Genomic DNA, 18,946 nt, shown 5'->3' with positions numbered 1-18,946 from the left:
CTGGCTCTTTCTCATCCCTTATTATAATGATGGACAAATCTTTTTAATAGCAGTGCACCATATTATTATAAGTTTATTATTACGAGTATTAGAAATGAACTATTTCATGACAGTATCTTTAACAGTTCAACAACATCAAATGTCTTTAAAACTTGTAACATACCTTGAGGATTCTTGCTTCTAGATTTCTGACCAGGTCTTGGCAAATTCCAGACACAAAATATTGGTACAGTGCAAGGAGAGGCAGAATCTACCAACAGAAAAACATTTTTTTAAAACAACACATTTTATCAAGTCATTAACCTGATAATAAAATTTTGCCAAATAATGTAGCAGATGGTATGTAAAACAGTGATTGATTTTTCCATGCTAGGAAACTATACTGTTTGGTATAAGTAAAACGTTCTGCCTAGCATATGCTTCATACTTTTATCAGATTGTTAAAGTGCTATGAGGGATTTACAGTGCCAAGTAGGTGCCACTTGGGACACAAACCCTAAGTTTTACATGTTTTTAAAAGTGAAAATGCAGTTAATATCTTTCTTGAAAAATTAATTCAACATATATGTATGAATCACTGAGGCCTGTGGAAACATTCTAGCAAATAAGCTATCAAATGAATGCAACATTTGAAGCAGAGGAACTCACATCCTTGTCCCCTCATAGCTTCCACTTATTTATCTCAATGCCAGCTGCTATTTGCCTTCAATTAGAATATCTCTATCAGCAAAATATTATTTATACCATGCCCATTATGTATCAGGCACTGTTGAGAAAAAAATCTAACAAGTCACTGTATATATTATACAGATTAAAACCCAAGCTTATTCTTCACATATTTTTATTTCCTTAGAATTAACCCCAAAGTTCAACTCTTCTTGAAATCTCAAAGCTTTACATAAAGGCTTACAGACTGTCAATACTTCAATCCACCTCGCCACTGTCCAGCCAGAGACTGATGTGGAGGGCACAGGTTTGCATAGACTTCTGAACAGCTCCTCCTGATCTCAACTCAAAACTGAAGCTCAGTTTCTAAAACTGGGTCCTGCCCTACTAAGTGGAGATGGAGCAAGGAGGAGGATTGGCATTCCCATTAATTAGCAAACTACTTCCCAGGATTCCACAGCAATGGGTCCTGGAGCAAATTTGTGACAGTAGATCCTTATATGTGACTGGGTTTCCTTTGGATGGCAGTGTAATAACGGAAACTGTTCACATCCTGCAAATTCAGCTAAGTAAGGCCCCATCAGTCAACTGGTAGCTGCTAATAGCAACAAGCTTTAAAAAGGATTAGAACTCATATGTATCAAACATTATACACTCTTCTACAACTACGCACTGCAAACATAACACAATGCCTTTTTTCAACAATTAACGCAGCACAAAACAATGAGTTGGCTGTTACCTTTGAGATTTTCTTCTCTTTAGTGAGAAATAAAAACACACCATTTTATTGCTGCCAATTGTTCAATTATTCAGAAAAATGTTCCCAATATCTTAAGCTTCAGAGAAAAAAAAAAAAGCTTCATTTCTTTTCCAGTGCAGTGATATGCATTATATATGAATATGACTAGGCAGCTAAAGGTTACCCAAGGGATAGAACTATTTTCTAAACCCAGAAATGAATCGCCTTAACAATGAGAGGAGCAGCGTTTTGTTATTTTTTTCTAATAAACAATTTCTTGCCAAATCTGCCAAGTGTTAAAAGCATTTATCAGCCACTACACTCACATGGCTTTATAATTTAACAACTCATATCAGGGAGAAATAAATCTTTTCAGTATAAGGGCAGAGAGGGAATTCAGAATAAAAGAATAGAAAATAATGGATGAAGAAAGAAAGTAGGTATGGAAATTATGAAAGAAAGGGAGAGAAGCAGAGAGAGAGAATAGAGATTAAGAAGCAAACAGGGAAACAAGAGATGCAACAGTAGGGGAAATAGCAAGAAGGAGGCAAATAGAAAATAATCAACAGTTAGAACATAGCAACTTATTTTAAAAATGCAGTCAACTTCAAATTTAGGAGATATAGATTGTGGTTCATTTCCCCAAAGGAAAAAAGCCTTGTGTTGGAATTTTTTAATTTCCTAGGATATTAAGAAGTGTCTGTCTTTTGTTTCACAGTTAGACTAGGATGCATCCTTAACAGAGAAGCTAGACAAGAGACACAAAGATAAATTTATAGTCTCAATAAATAGTCTCATTGCTTTAGTATGTATATGACCTGAATGACAATGCAGGGAGTGACATGCGTACTGGGCTCCTCTGTTAGAGACCACTGAAACATTCTAATCCAATTCACCAAATGTCTTAAGGAAAAAAAAAGTAAAATAGATGTTGCTTTTAGATCCAAAATGCAATGTAACAATAATGTCAAAGAATGTTAGTTAATATATTTTATTTTAAAGTACAGATAAGAATCTTGAATGTAGAGTTTAAAAGTGTAACAGGAACTAAACAAAACATTAATAAATTTTGAAAAGTAAAAAGTAAGTAAGGGGGAGGGGAGAAAAACAGTGGACTAAGATTTGTTGATTTTACCAATTACTTACTATTATATTTTTCTTAGCAAAGTGCAGTTCACGTATAACATAATACAGACTTGCAACCACAGAGCAAACATCAGCCCTGTATCTATCTGAGAAGAGCTCAATGCCTGGGAGAAGCTGAGTGATTTCGTACTGAGCATAGCAACGTTCAGCTTTGGGGTGTGAAAGTGTGGTTCTAAGCAAACCCTGAAAATGAAAAAAGAAAAGGTGACACAAAGAGCTATAAATTGCATTTGCAATAATAACACAGAAAGATAAGTACATGTATTACTTCTAAAGTGCTTAGAATATACCTAACAAACTCTACCCTGTAACAAACCGTACTTACCATTAATATTATCATCCATATAGGTTCCAGATGTTTTTATCACTCAAGATGTGCCTTTTAAATTCTATGGTAATTAGATTGTTTTCAGAAGAAATCATCATTATATTATTTGTTGAGAGTAAATTTTGTGTTGGGCACGATTGGTAAACTCTTTATAAACACTATCTCATTTAATCCTCATTTAACCAACCACTAGAAGTATTATTATGTCACAAATGATATAACTGAGGCTTGAACAATTTATCTGAGGTCATAGTCAAATCATACCTATTTCACTCAAAAAAGTATGTTCTTTCTACTCTATCAACCTATAAGTGAGGAGATAACAATTTATTTAAGAAGTCTAAATCAAGTAGAGGTATTTCTGAATTTTAACTGAATTAATTGAAAAGGTGATTTATTTAATTTGACCAAGATTTCCTAAGTAATTTATATGACCAACATTGTACTAGATGTTGGGAAACAAGATGCATACAGAAAATCAAATTTTACATTTAGGAGTGCTTCTTATATTACCTTTAAAATTAAAATTTCTTGATGACAAATGCATTTAAAATTATTTTAATGTTAGTATTGGAAAGAATTTTTATCAGATTGCTCATTAAAGTTATAAGGCACCTACTCTAAAATGCTATCCAGTTGTTTAAATTTTTAGTTTTATAACTTGGCTTTAAAATCATTTTTAAAATTAACAGATTTTTTTAAAATAAATCCTGTCACCTAATTTTTTATTTTAGGTGTCATATTACCAAGAAATTATGTCTCCATTAAGCAAAAAGTGACATATATTTTTAACTACAATTGACCCTTCAACAGCATGGGTTTCATCTGCATGGGTCCATTTATACAAGGATTTTTTTCCAATAAATACCTGTGCTGTTTCCAATCTGCAGCTGGGAGTCCACAGAAGCAGAGAGCTGACTACGCATGGTGATTTGTACCATTTTTATATAGGACACCCGCACACCTGTAGATTTTACTATGTGGGGGGTCCTGGAACCCATCCCCCATGGATAACGAGGGGCAGCTAAGTTTTTAGGAAGTGAAAAGTTGTACACACATTCTCAACTGTGTGGGGGTCAACACAGTCCCAACCCTCTTGTTGTTCAAGGATCAACTGCACTTATTTTCTAAAACATAACCTACATTATTTTCAAGAACAAGGAGAAGAGTACATAAAGGATACGGCATGCAGTCAGAATCAGATTACTGTTCTCGGTGCACCTTTGCCCCTCCCCCTCGGCCCTCCGAAGTTCAGGCAAGAGGTGAATGGAACATAAGAAAATTGAGAAGCCTGGCGTCACATTCAGATAAATCTGTCCCAAAGATCTTATCCATCCACATTTCATAAGACATCAGACTTTTCTGATACACAGAACAAGGGTGTCCTACTTCAAAGTAAACAGAACCTTCAGTACATTGCAAAGGCCCGGGTGACATGCCTGCATCTTAAAATGTCCTGTATTTCAGATAAAAGCCCCTTTCTTCTTCAGTAAAGTCAAACCCGAAGAACTGCAAACACTCTACATACTTCTGTAGTCTTCACCTTATTTCTTACTTTCATTACAGAGTACACTTTATATCATGCACTCGAGCAAAACTTGATTTAGAGATGAGGTCAACCATTTGGTATCAAGCAGACTCACTTTGCTGCTCACTAGCAACATGATCTTACCAACAAGAGGAGACTCAGTTTCCCTGTCCGTAAAACTTTTTCTTTCATAATCTCGAGGGGAAAACTGACCCTGCTGGACACTAAAGTGTGATATAGGCTTTAGCCAGAGAAGAAAAGATGGGCTATGATATTTAATCAATGTTCATGCTCTTTTCCTATCTGCACGTTTTGTGAATAAACTACTGCCACTTTTTCTACTGATTGAAAGCCCGTGCTACTAGGGAAATATAAACATAAAGCAGTACCTGGAAGAGTAATGCAGACAAAATGCAACAGTCGGATCTCTTCTCGACGTCCAAAATCTTAATAAATCTAAATAAGTGTAAGAAAAAGGAACTGATTCATAGATAACTTTTCAAAAATATAAATAGAACGCTAATACTCACAGACTTTTGTTATTCAAAGAGTGCTTCATACTCATATACTATCTAGAACACTGAGAAACATAAAAAATAATTTTTTTAAGTCACCTATATATAATCCTACCACCTAAACATGATTAGTGGTAACCTCTTGGCCAATTTCCTTTTAGACTTCTTTCTAGTTGTACACACACGCTAAGACTGGAATTATGCAGTACATATTACTTTATAAGCAAATGTTCTGTTCATGGATATAATGAGCTATATATCATTACTTTACAGAACTTTTTATAGTATGAATATACCATAATATAAAAATATCCATCACCATTTTGCTTTTTCCAATGCTGAGGTAAACATTGTTGTACCTACACTTTTGAGCACTTGTCCTGTTAGTTCAACTGGATAAATCCCTAGAAGTGGAATTTTGGGGGGAAAAGGGGTGCACAGTTTTAAGTTTTTAGTGATTATAGTTAAATAATTCCCTCCAAAAGACTGAAACAGTGTGTCTTCTCGCCAGCAGTATATTAAACACCTTGATGCTACTAAGTCTCCACCAAAGATTAAGGTAATGTCTCTGAATTTACCACTGCCTCACTTTAAGTCTATCAGAAGAGTCTGAGTTTCTTTCCATGTGGGTCTTGAAATTTGCATCTGCAGCTATAAAACACATTACCTTCTTCTAAATCTTATTTAGATAAAACCAGTTGGCTTCACTATCTTAATTAACGTCTGAGTTCAGCTTCTCTATGCGGATATTTGAGTGTGGTGTTTTGCCCTTCTGAGCAGCGGGGAGAGGAGCTTCCTCTACTCAAGAAATCCCTGAGAACAGCCAAGGTCCCTGAGGTCTCATATGTCCTGTGGAAATCAGACTTCCAGCTCAATCACCAGGAAACGACTTTCTGTTGGTTGAAAATCAGTGGATAATAAATTTAGAGTCTTGGAAAGGCTGAGGTGCCCAGCAGTAGGAATGCTATAGCAGTTCTTTTACAAGCTGTGAACCTTTCTCAACTTTTTATTCTCTGCTGCCAACCTCTACTAAGTCATAAACTCGACTTGCGTGGAGAATGTGTGTGTGTGTGTGTGTGTGTGTGTGTGTGTGTGTGTGTGAAGGATGAGTTGTTTCCCAGGACTGTAAAATAATAAAACTTGACCATTTTTTTCATCTTTACTGTATAATACTTTTTAACTAGGCAATGTCTTACTTCTCCTGTTCAAGGGTGCTAATTTTCTGAAAACAATGTGATTACTAATTATTATTTTTAAAATTTTGCTCTACCACTCAATATGCTAGGCAGGGTTTTGCCTACCACAGCACACTGCATAGGTAAGCTCTAAATGTGACAGAAAGAGGGGAAGTAAAGGAAACCTGTACCTCTACCCCCCATACCTTTATTTCTTCAAATACGGTACACTTCATGAATCTGCGTGTCATCCTTCCGCTGGGGCCGTGCTCATCCTCTCTGTACCATTCCAGTTTTAGTATATGTTCTGCCAAAGTGAGTATTACTCCCTCCACACTTTTAAAATTTTTCACATTAATCAAATATTCAAGATCTATATATTTAACATATATAAATATAGCTATATTTAAGATATATAAAGTATAAGGCATTGTGATAGACTTGCACTTACGTTACGTGTGATAGGCTGAGTAATGGTCCCCACGTACTAATTCCCAAAACCTATGAACATGTTGCCTTATATGGCAAAAAGAATTTTAAAAAGACTTCACAGCTGTGATTAAATGAAGGACCTTAAGATGAGGTCATCCTGGATTGTTCAGCTTCCCCACAAAGGGAGGCTATTAGCCACTATGTGATCATTCCATCGTCACACTCACTGGGCTATCTTTGCCGATATGACTGCTCCTTGCAAACATCCCCAAATGCCCGCTCTGGACAGAAATTCTTCACTGTAGTCTTTGTTGGTGGTGCTGGTGAGCGACGTGCCCAACTCTTTCCAGGTATGCAGCACATCCTGTTTTCTGAATATGTCATCAAGGGCTTGACACCAACATATAAAAGCAGCCCTGGGACAGAAACAGAGCATCAAGCAGTCCATTCTCTGGGATCAATGATATAATTAAGTCTTCCCAAAGGGAAAGAGAATACACCAAAGAAACATTTTAATTAAAATCTGTAGCATTTGTGTATTATGTGTGCATAACCAGTTCTCTCAGGTAGCATTTGATGAATTAAATGGAGCAATGTACTATTATCAAAAAACTAGAAATTATGAGACAATACTTTTCACAATAATTAAAAAAAAATTTCAAACAAAGTTCCCCTCATTCTGTAGGCTTCTAAAAAAAAAATCTACCTTTTCTTTCCAGCGAAGATGAGAAGATTTCCAAGTTCATGCAATCCCTGAACTTTGAGACTTCTTTGATTGCTGGCTTGGAGAACATCTGTATTTTAGTCAAGTAAAGAATGAATATTAATTCCTGAAAAATATTTCCTTTACATATGCAGGAATATTTCAAACTGCATCATTCCTTAACCGTGTACATAAGCCAAAAGCAAGTTATAAGTCACACAATGTATATACAGAAAGAGAGTAAACAATGTTCATTTGGACATAGTAGAGTGGGAGATTGGGTCTAACACAGGTAAAAAAATATGGAGAAAGTGAAATAAGAGTCAAGCAGATAGAAATGGTTGAGAATGAAAATGCAGACAAGTTGTGCAAAGCTAGATATAGGGAAATTATGTTTGTGGCTATGGGTTTCCTGGGAGGGTGAAGAAGGGGGTAGTGGTAACACAACAGCGGCATCTGAATGCCTGTGGGAAAAGGTGGATGTTATTCTGTGTTTTTGAGCAAGGATGTGGCAAGATTATAGCATATCAAACTCTTCCTTTTACCCAAATGCAAATAAAGCAAATCTTTAATATAACTTGAATTTGGAGGGTGAGGACGGAGGTTTAGGGGGTTCTGATAAATGCATGTATTCAAGGATGTGTAGCCAAAAACCCAACTGACATAGCAGTGGTTTCTAATGAGGGCTCTACTGTCTGTCCCCTGGAGGTATTTTAAAAATCTTGAGAAGGGTTTTGTCAGTTGGCACAATGGGGCATCTCCTGGTACCTTGTAGGTGAAAACCAGAGCCACTGGATGGCCCATAATGCACAGAACCTTCTCCCACAGTGAAGAAGAAGCTGTGAAACCTGTTTACAATTATCTAGTTCATTTTACACATAAAAAGGATATATTTGCATGTTTTCAAAATGCTCTGAATTTGCCAGAAATTCCACCATACACCATAGTACTCTGTTTTACCTAGATTTATTTGTTATTTTAGGAAATTATGTCACCAAAATTAACAGTGCTGATGCAACATGTCACCAGTACATCAACGGAACCACCCTGCATTCATTGCTGTGACAGTCATGGTGACCCCACACACAGGATATGAGCATCTGGTGGCTTCGCTGCACCTTCTGCTGCTGGAGGACTCCCATGCCAACAATAATCCTTTTATTATAAAGTGCCTATTTGTCCCTTATTTTATATTTAGAGCTTCATATCAATGGTGGAAGGGGTAATACATGTAGAAAGAATATAGTAAACATAATTTTACTTCAGAGAATAAAGGGGGAATTACAAAATGTCTGCTATAGAAAAGGGAGACACTAGGTCCACAACATGGGTTGAGTATATACAGCTGAATTTGTAAAAGCCCAATCAAGTAAAAAGACAAAGAAAATGGTATCAGCTGAGACAGAGCAAAAGAACTTGACAGTGTCCATATCCCAGCACACAGTTGACAGATTCGGTTAAAGGGGGACGACGGAAGGGTGCCCTAGGGTCTCACAATGTGACAGCCAGGTTGTGGGGGGACAGTAACGGGAGGGGCTAGGTCGGAGCTTCTGGTCTCAGCACAGCTCAGTCACTGCCTGCAAAGGTATGATGAGTAGATTCTATTTCATGCGCTCTCATCCTATTTTTAAAAAGAATAGTTCAGGACCAGGTGTAATCGCCAACATATGTGCACGCGATCATTTTGAAAATAAAAATGAAACAAATAACTCTTACCAATAGTTTTGTAATATGAAGAAATTACCAGTCCGAGTTGTGAAGTGGGAAGCTTGCTCTGTTCCACTGAACTAAAAACTAGGAAGTGTTCCTGAGAAAGGTCAGGGGGCGTGGGTGTGTGCCTCTCTTCCATCCCCAGGCGGGACTTAGTCTTTCCAGGACTACATTTTGGATTGTTTATTTCTCTTCTGTCTCCTATTCATGAAAAAATAAATACAAAGGAAATTTAAAATGGAAAAGGGAAAGGAAGTTGATGGTTAAGAAAAACGTAGGAGAAAGGGAAAGGGAGAAGAAAGAAAAGATTTTGTATATAGCTGAGACTTATTTGCAATTTGAGAAACTGTTTCCTTAAATTTTGTATCTAGAATCATTGCTGAAGAGCACAGGTGTGTGTGGATGGGCTCTGTATTCAAGTTATTGCACTGTTTGCCAGGATGTAAAAGTGGAGATAATGCTTTGCACCACTCGAGGTGTGCCCTTTTTGAAGAGCTTACAATAGTAAGATGTTAGTTTGTCTCTGAGGCTGGGGCCTCTGTGGTAAAAGCAACACACAGGTAATTCTGACCTCAGAGGGGAAAATGGAAAGATCTCTCTCTTTTTAAGATCAGAAAACACACAGAGAAAAAGAAAAAATATTCTCAGGGAGTAGTCAAAAGCTTCAGAGAAAAGAAGCTATTGTAGATATTGAAGTGCACAGCCTGAGGACTGGGACAAACTGCTAAGGATATTTATATTGTGGTGGTGTGTGTGTCACATGCTGTGGGGTCACTCAGCTCCTCATGACCTTAGGAATGAGTGGTGTCCACAATGTCCTGTCCTCAGTAGGCCTGCTTAGCTCCTGTACATTCATACCTAAGATTTCTTTTATGGAGTCAATCCATCTCATGTCTGATCTATCTTCTCCTGCTGCCTTTTGTGTACCCAGCATTACTATATTTTCCAGAGCCCCGCCTTCTCATGATGTGTCCAAATGGAACATGTGTGTGTGTGTGTGTGCGCGCGAGCGCACGCGCACACATGCACATGCACATGCATATGCACGCGCATCTCCAGCAATGTTTCAGGCTTTACTTTAGGACCCTATTTTTGTCTTTCTGGTGGTCCAGGGTATTCACACAGCTCTCCTACAACACCATATTTCAAAGTAAATATTTCATTCATATTCCATATTTCAAATAAATATTTTGGTACTATGTGAGACTCAGAGTGAGTTGATGTAAACCATTCTTAGGAATTCTATGTCCTTCTTTATTCATGCCCTTAATAATTGTCAAGGTATGCCATATCTGAAGGAAGTTTAAACATGAGAGGGAGGGCACATTTAATGTAATGTGAGTCTATAGACAATACAACCAAAAATGGTAAGTACATATCATATTTTTTTTGCATGGGGCAGAAACAACAAACATATATACATACATACACACACATAAATACATACATATATACATACATAAAATTTTGGTCAGGGCTTATACAAAATATTGGTCAGCTTTCTAAAACATCAGCTCAGTGGATATTAGCATCTTATGTATAAGTTCAAATCTATTTTTAATAGCTAAAATATAATTAATTTAAGTTTATTCTTTATTTTTATTGTTATGATAAATTTGAATATCAAGAATCATAAACATAAATCAGGATTTAAAATTTTTTATTGATTTTAATTTATTGTTTACATAAATTCTAGTGTTGTCCTGAATGCATCCCCCCTCCCCCGTATTCCCCTCAACATCTCCCTTGACCCCTCCCTATAGCACCTTCCCCCCTTCCTTTCAGGTTTATCCCATCCTATCATCCCCTTCCTCCTCTGTCTCAATTCCATTCCTCAGGTCACATTGTTCATTGGATTCCTCAAATGAGTGAGGTCATATGATATTTTTCTTTCTCTGCCTGGCTTATTTCACTTAACATAATAATTTCCAGGTCCATCTATGTTGTCACAAAAGGGAAGATTTCCTCCTTTTTCATGGCCCATAGTATTCCATTATATATATCTACCACCCCTTTTTAATCCACTTGTCCACTGACGGACACTTGGGCTGTTTCCAGATCTTCGCTATTGTGAACAATGCTGCCATAAACATGGGGGTGCATTTCTCCTTTTGAAACAGTGCTATGGTGTTCTTGGGGTATATTCCTAAAAGTGGAATGGCTGGGTCAAAAGGCAGTTCCATTTTTAAATTTGGAGGGAATCTCCATACTGTTTTCCACAGTGGCTGCTCCAGTCTGCATTCCCACCAGCAGTGCAGGAGGGTTCCCTTTTCTCCACATCCTCGCCAGCACTTATTCTGTGTTGTTTTGTTGATGAGCACCATTCTGACAGGTGTGAGGTGACATCTCATTGTGGTGTTAATTTGCATTTCTCTAATGATTAGTGATGTTGAACATTTTTTCATATGCCTATTTGCCATCTGTATGTCCTCCTTGGAGAAGTGTCTATTCATTTCTTTTTCCCATGTTTTGATTGCATTGTTTATCTTCCTAGTGTTGAGATTTACAAGTTCTTTATAAATTTTGGTTATTAACCCCTTATCAGACGTATTAACAAATATGTTATCCCATTGTGTAGTTTGTCTTTTTATTCTGTTCATATTGTCTTTAGCTGTGCAAGGGCTTTTTAGTTTGATATAGTCCCATTTGTTTATCCTTTCTTTTATTCCACTTGCCCGTGGAGATAAATCAGCAAATATGTATATATTGCTGCGAGAGATGTCAGAGAGCTTACTACCTACGTTTCCTTCTAAGATGAATATGGTTTCACGGCTGACATTTAAGTCTTTTACCAATTTTGAGTATATTTTTGTGAATGGGGTAAGGTGGTGGTCTAATTTCATTTCTTTGTAGGTAGATGTCCAATTTTCCCAATACCATTTGTTAAACAGGCTGTCTTTACTCCATTGTATGCTCTTACCTCCTTTGTCAAATATCAGTTGTCCATAAAGGTGTGGGTTTATTTCTGGGTTCTCTGTTCTGTTCCAGTGATCTATATGCCTGTTCTTCTGCCAGTACCAAGCTGTTTTGAGTACAATGGCCTTATAGTATAACTTGATATCAGGAAGTGTGATACCTCACACTTTATTCTTCCTTTTCAAGATTGCTGAGGATATTCATGTTCTTTTTTGGTTCCATATAAATTTTTGGAATATGTGTTCTATATCTTTGAAGTATGTCATTGCTATTTTAATTGGTATTGCATTGAATTTATAGATTGCTTTGGGTAATATAGACATTTTAATGATATATATTCTTCCTAAACATGAGTACGGTATATGCTTCCACTTGTTTGTATATTCTTGATTTCTTTTATCAATATTTTATAATTTTCTGAGTACAAGTTTTTAATCTCCTTGGTTAAATTTACTCTTAGGTACTTTTTTTGTTATTGTTGTTGCAAAAGTAAAGGGGATTGTTTCCTTAATTTGTCTTTCTGACAGTTCATTGTTGGTGTATAAAAATACCTCTGATATCTGAGAATTAATTTTATATCTTGCCACCTTGCTGAATTCATCTATCAGGTCCAGGAGTTTTTTGAATGAGACTTTAGGGTTTTCTATATACAATATCATATCATCTACAAATAATGATAATTTTACTTCTTCTATTCCAATTTGGATGCCTTTTATTTCTTCTTCTTGTCTTATTGGTGTGGCTAGGACTTCCAGAACTATGTTGAGTAACAGTGGTGAAAGGGGGCACCCCTGCCTTGTTCCTGATCTTAAGGGTATTGCTTTTAATTTTTGCCCATTGAGTATGATGTTGGCTGTGTGTTTGTAATAGTTGGCCTTTATCATGTTGAGGTATGTTCTCTGTATTCCCACTTTGCTGAGAGTTTTGATTATGAATGGGTGCTGGATTTTATCAATGCTTTTTCTGCATCTATTGAAATTATCATCTGGTTTTTCTTCTTCCTTTTGATTATGTGATAAATCACATTGTTTGATTTGCAAATATTGTATCAGCCTTGCCTCCCCAGAATAAATCCCACTTGATCATGGTGTATGATTTTTTTCATAAATTGCTGGATCCGGTTTGCTAATATTTTGTGGAGGATTTTAGCATCCAGATTCATCAGGGATATTGGCCTATAATTTTCTTTCTTTGTGTTGTCTGTGTTGTCTTTGCCTGGTTTTGGAATCAGAATTATGCTCACCTCATAAAAGGAGCTTGGAAGTCTTCCTTCCTCTTGAATCTTTTGAGATAGCTTGAGAAGGATAGGAGTTAGTTCTTCTTTGAATATTTAGTAGAATTCACCTGTGAAGCCATCTGGCCCCAGGCTTTTGTTTGTTGGGAGTTTTTTGATAACTGTTTCAATCTCATTTGTTGTAATCTGTCTGTTTAGGCTTTCTGATTCTTCCTGATTGATTTTTAAAAGATTATATGTTTCAAAAAATTTGTCTATTTCATCTAGGTTGTCTAATTTTTTGGCATACACTTCTTCATAGTATTTTCTTACAATCCTTTGTATTTCTGTTGTGCCAGTTGTTATTTCTCCACTCTCATTTCTAATTTTATTTATTTGAGTCCTCTCTTTATTTTTCTTGGTGAGTCTGGCTAAAGGTTCATCGATCTTGTTTACCTTTTCAAAGTACCAGCTCCTGATTTCATTGATCCTCTGTATTGATTCTTTAGCCTCTATGTCATTTATTTTCACTCTGATCTTTATTATTTCCTTCCTTTTACTACCTCTGGGCTATACTTGCTGTTCTTTTTCTAGTTCTTTAAGATGCAGGATTAAGTTGTTTATTTGAGCTTTTTCCAGCTTCTTACAGTATCCTTGTAGTGCTATGAACTTCCCTCTCAGTGCTGCTTTTGCTGTGTTCCATAAATTTTGAGTTGATATATGCTCATTATCATTTGTTTCTAGGAATATTTTTATTTCTTCCTTGATCTCATTCTTAACCCATTTGTTATTTAATAACATGCTATTTAGTTTCCAAGTGTTTGACTATTTTTCAGTTTTTCTGTTGTGGTTGATTTCTAGTTTCATGCCATTGTGATCAGAAAAGATGCTTGCTTGATATGATTTCAATCTTTTTAAATATGTTGAGACTGCTTTTGTGCCCTAACATGTAGTCTATCCTAGAGAATGTACCATGAGCACTTGAAAAGAATGTATATTCTGCTGCTTTAGGGTGAAAGGTTCTGAAGATATCTATTAAATCCAGTTGATCTAGTGTGTTCTTTAAGCCTGCTGTTTCTTTGTTAATTTTCTTTCTTGAGGATCTATCTCGTGATGTTAATGGGGCATTGGAATCCCCTACTATTATAGTATTGCTGTTGATCTCGCTCTTTATATCCATCAAAGTCTGCTTTATATATTTAAGTGCTCCTATATTAGGTGCGTAGATATTTATAATGGTTATATCTTCCTGTTGGATTGCTCCCTTTATCATTATGTAGTGACTTTCTTTATCTCTTACTATAGCCTTTGTGTTAAAGTCCATTTTGTCTGATATAAGTATTGGTACCCCAGCTTTTTTTTCATTGCCATTTGCATGAAATATTTTTTTCCATCCTTGTACCTCAGTCTATGTGTATCCTTTGATTTGAGGTGTGTCTCTTGTAGACAGCATATGTATGGGTCTTGTTTTCTTATCCATGCAGCTACCCTATGTCTTTTGATTGGATCATTTAATCCATTTATATTTAAGGTTATTATTGATATGTAGTTGTTTCTTGCCATTTTATTCTTAAAAGCTGTATTCCTCTTTTGCTATATTCTTTTCCCCCTTGATCTGTTTATAACAGGCCCCTTAACATTTCTTGCAGCATTCATTTGGTTGTAATGAATTCCTTGAGGTTTTTTTTGTCTGGGAAGCTTTTTATTTCTCCTTCAATTTTAAATGATAGCCTTGCTGGATAAAGTAGTCTTGGTTGTAGGCCATTGTTCTGCATTACTTTATATATTTCTTGCCATTCCCTTCTGGCCTCAAATGTTTCTGTTCAGAAGTCAGATGTCATCCTTATGGGGGCTCCTTTGTAGGTGATAGCCCTTTTTCTCTAGCAGCTTTTAATATTTTCTCTTTATCTCTTATCTTTGGTATTTTAATTATGATGTGTCTTGGTGTAGATTTCTTTGGGTTTCTCTTTAATAGAAATTCTCTGTGCTTCTTGAACTTGACTGACTTTTTCCTGGATCAATTTAGGGAAGTTTTCAGCTATGATTTGATTGAACAAAGTCTCTATCCCTTGTTCTTTCTCTTCTTCTTCAGGAACCCCTATGATGCGGATGTTATTTCTCTTCATGTTGTCACAGAGCTCTCTTAGAGTTTCCTCAGACTTTTTGAGTCTCTTTTCTTTTTGCTGCTCTGCTTCCATGCCTTCATTTATCTTGTCCTCTGACTCGCTGATTTGATTCTCAGCTTCATTCATCCTGCTTTTAATTCATTTCATTGTGGTCTTCTTTCCTGATATTGTATTTGTCATTTCTGACTGGTTCTTTTTTATTATTTCAATGTCCTTTTTTATACTTGCTATCTCTTTATTTAGGTGTTCTTTATGTCCATTTATTGTTGTTCTAAGATCTTTGAGCATCCTAGCAATCATTATTTTAAACTCTTTATCCAGTAATTTGGTTATATCTGACTCATTCAATTCCTTTTCTGGGATTTCCTTTTATTCATTTTGATTGCATTTCTCTGCCTTCCCATTCTGTCTGTGTATAAGAAGTTTCTCTAAAATTTTTTGAATAACCTAGCTATAAATTAAATTATAGATAGATTGGACTATACTCCTCTTTAAGGTTACCAGTTACTCACTCAAAGCCCTGCTTTCACTGTGTTCACAAATTGATTGATGTTGAAAGGGAGAAAGACAAATAAATATAATATAACCAATGATAGTGAACAACAACTTGTTTTAAGCTTTAAAAAAATCTCCTAAGATAAAAATCTATAGTGTTAACAAGAAAGCTTATTGATGCTTATATTAAAATGCATCCATTTCTTTGACATTGATAAAGTAGTGTTTTGGTAAAAGGTTCTAGTTAATTCAATATGAATCAATTCATCTACTTATGAAAATTAAACAAGACTATAGTACCATGCCTGCAATGAAAATGGCAAGACCATAGATGCACAGAGTCAAAAAATTAACAAATACTGTTTTCGTACCTACTTTACACAGGGAGTATGTAGTTTCACAGAAAGCATACAAGCAGATGAGTGAGATAGTGACTTGATTGGAATGAAGTAAGAGAAAGAGCTGATGTGGTTCACTAAGCAAGGAGAAAGTGAAAAGCAGTATGAGCTGGCTTTTGAGAGGGGAAGGCACCTATGGTAGAAAGTAATAGATCCGAGAGTGGCATCCCCACCTAACTAAAGACTAGAGGATACAGAGAAAGCATTTTTACCTTGTGTCTGTGCAAGAAATAATGAAAGCAACTTTCTGCTGTGTCGGATTGATCTGTTATGATATCTGGATTTTCCCAAAGTCTCTTGAAAACATCTCAAGGTGTCTGTCACATCCACGGGCACACAGACGAGCCCTTTGGCTTGGCTGCATTCTGAAAGGAAATGGAAGAGAAATGCCAGAGATAAAGTGCTGCAGCAAGCCAACTTGTAGCAAAAGACTAATTCAGAGGATTTCTCAGTCCCCAACTGAAGGTGTTAAATTCAAAGTCCCCAGGTATATAGCAGGTGTTTCAACATTCAGATTTTTTTTTTTTTGGTATATTTGAAAGTTTAAAAAAAAAAAAACTTAGAAAACTTTTGATTCTTATGAAATGCAAAATAACTCTGGATCTTGCCAATTTTTCTTATGAAGCCTCTTACCTTTTTTTGCTGATCATAAGAGATAAAATAATCTATTCCTTTTCATCAGCCTCTTCAAAGCAGGACTTGGGAAAGAGACAAAAGGAGGAAACAAAAAAGCTTGGAGATGGGCAACTGCTCTCTTAAGAGAAGGAAGACACACTTCTAATATTGGAGGATGCAGAGGAAAGGGAAATAGGGCCATAAACAGGTAGGAAACTAACAAACAATCCTAAAAAAATGGCTGAAAAAAAAGGAGTTGCTGTGCGGTCTCTGGAGAGGAAGTGACTGTCCAAGAATTAGGCTATAGATTTGCAGCTTACACAGTGAAGCAGGCACACGAGAAACGAAAATTTCAGGCTTCATATAGGGTAACAGAGGAATTTAATTCTTCAACAAGTTAAACAGGTCAGATACTCCTTGCAAAATCTGAGGTCTTCATAGTGCAGTCCCTAAAGGGGATGAAGTTATAGGAGGTTAAGAGGCAAGGCCTTTGCCCTCGAGAGTTTACAGTTTAGCTGAAGAGATGAAGAATCCTATCACTAGTATATTCAAATCACATTTGCAGAGAGTGTATGCTTGCTTACATGCTAAAATGCCGGAAAGACAGAAGAGAGAGATCAGTGTAGAAAGAAAAGAATGAGCTAGAAAGCCTTCATGGGAGAAAAGGTATGCCAGCTGTGTCTCAGAGGAGAAGGAAGATTCGATTAGGAAGAAAGAGGCAATGGGGTCTTGAAAGTTAGAATAAGAATAGCTGAAGTTGATTGAGCACTTACTCTTTACCAGGGACTATTCTAAATAATTTACGGTGAAAGTCTCAGCTGTAAGAGGTAGGTACCATTGTGTCCTTGTTTTACAGATGAGGAAAAGAAAGCATAGAGAAGTCTGGTAGCTTCCCTTGGGTTGCATAACTAGTTTGTGCAAGGAGAGGTCTGGCAGCAGCAGTAAGGGTGGTGAGTCAGGTACAGGAGAGGACATGACCAGCCCTGTTCAACAGAAGTGTTTTCCAGGGACCTGAACCCTCACTGAGTAAGTGTCCTTTGTTCTCTTTAATGGGGAGCTGAGCAAAGGTTTTAAGCAGGACCCTGGCAGAATGAAAGTGGAAGAGTTTTAGGAAGAGCCAGCCAACAATTATGCACAGCAGGCTTTAATAGGAGGAAGTTGGTGGTTGAGAGATTGACAGGATTATGTGATTTGAACTTGACTGAGGTAGTAGCAATGGAAACAAGGAGGAATTCAGAAAACTTAATTGTTGAAGCAACAGCAGAGTGGTTAATTGGCTATGTGGTGAGGTGGGGGGAGCCATGGGAACTGCCTATTCCCCATCTTTTCAGGGCCAAGGACCTTACTCCCCCTGCTGAATATTCCCCAGCAGCACATTTCACTGGGGTTTTGTTTTTTTTCTTTAAAAAAATAAAAAAATTGAAAAGTTTTATGTTCATTGCAGCATTATTTACAATTGACAAGACAGGGAAACCACTCAAGTGTCCATCAACAAATGAATGGGTAAAGAAAATGTGGTGTATACAATGAAATAAAAAAGAAGAAAATCCTGCTATTTGTGACCATACAGTTGGACCTTGAGAGTATTAAGCTAAGTGAACTAAGTCAGACAAAGAAAGGCAAATACTGTATGATGTCACCTGTGGAATCTAAAATAATCAAATGCATGGACACAAACTAGATTAGTGGTTGCCAGAGGTGAGGGAGAGATGAACAAAATTGGTAAAAAGGGTCAAAAGGTAAAACTTTTAGTTATAAGATAAATAGCTTTGGAAGCTATAATGTAAAGCATGGTGGCTATATTTAAATTTCTAAAACAGAAAAAAAAATAGTTAAAAAAAAAAAAAGACTTTCTCTTGATCCACTTCCCCCTCAAGGTACCACCCTATTTCTCTGTTCCATTTTGCAACAAAACTCCTTGAAAGTTCTGTATTCATTGTTTCTCATTCTCTTTTTTTTCTTTTTTCTTTTCTTTTTTTTTTTGTATTTTTTCCGAAGCTAGAAACGGGGAGAGACAGACAGACTCCCGCATGCGCCCGACCGGGATCCACCCGGCACGCCCACCAAGGGGGCGACGCTCTGCCCACCGGGGGCGATGCTCTGCCCCTCCGGGGCATCGCTCTGCTGCGACCAGAGCCACTCTAGTGCCTGGGGCAGAGGCCAAGGAGCCATCCCCAGCGCCCAGGCCATCTTTGCTCCAATGAAGCCCCGGCTGCGGGAGGGGAAGAGAGAGAAAGAGAG

At 36.8% G+C, this 18,946-nt stretch overlaps 1 protein-coding gene and 1 non-coding gene across 2 annotated transcripts in view; both read right to left on the bottom strand.

Annotated features, from left to right (window-relative positions):
• The window catches only part of CFAP54 (cilia and flagella associated protein 54), a 317,030-nt gene that overhangs the window by 132,845 nt on the left and 165,239 nt on the right, over positions 1–18,946 (bottom strand). The window contains exons 40-46 of the mRNA XM_066262086.1: positions 16,303–16,455; positions 8,949–9,143; positions 7,236–7,323; positions 6,757–6,945; positions 4,797–4,863; positions 2,552–2,734; positions 164–250 (exon numbers count right to left, since the gene is read on the bottom strand). Coding sequence (XP_066118183.1) covers positions 164–250; positions 2,552–2,734; positions 4,797–4,863; positions 6,757–6,945; positions 7,236–7,323; positions 8,949–9,143; positions 16,303–16,455 — 962 coding nt within the window. The remainder of the gene's footprint in view (positions 1–163; positions 251–2,551; positions 2,735–4,796; positions 4,864–6,756; positions 6,946–7,235; positions 7,324–8,948; positions 9,144–16,302; positions 16,456–18,946) is intronic.
• LOC136321674 (U6 spliceosomal RNA) lies at positions 6,314–6,420 on the bottom strand. Its single transcript, XR_010728811.1, has one exon. It is a non-coding gene; the product is annotated as a U6 spliceosomal RNA (small nuclear RNA).

This window comes from Saccopteryx bilineata, chromosome 1 (genome assembly GCF_036850765.1).
Source record: "Saccopteryx bilineata isolate mSacBil1 chromosome 1, mSacBil1_pri_phased_curated, whole genome shotgun sequence".
Lineage (NCBI taxonomy): Eukaryota > Metazoa > Chordata > Mammalia > Chiroptera > Emballonuridae > Saccopteryx > Saccopteryx bilineata.
Note: the sequence above shows the minus strand (reverse complement) of the source record. Positions and strands in the feature narration are given on the sequence as shown.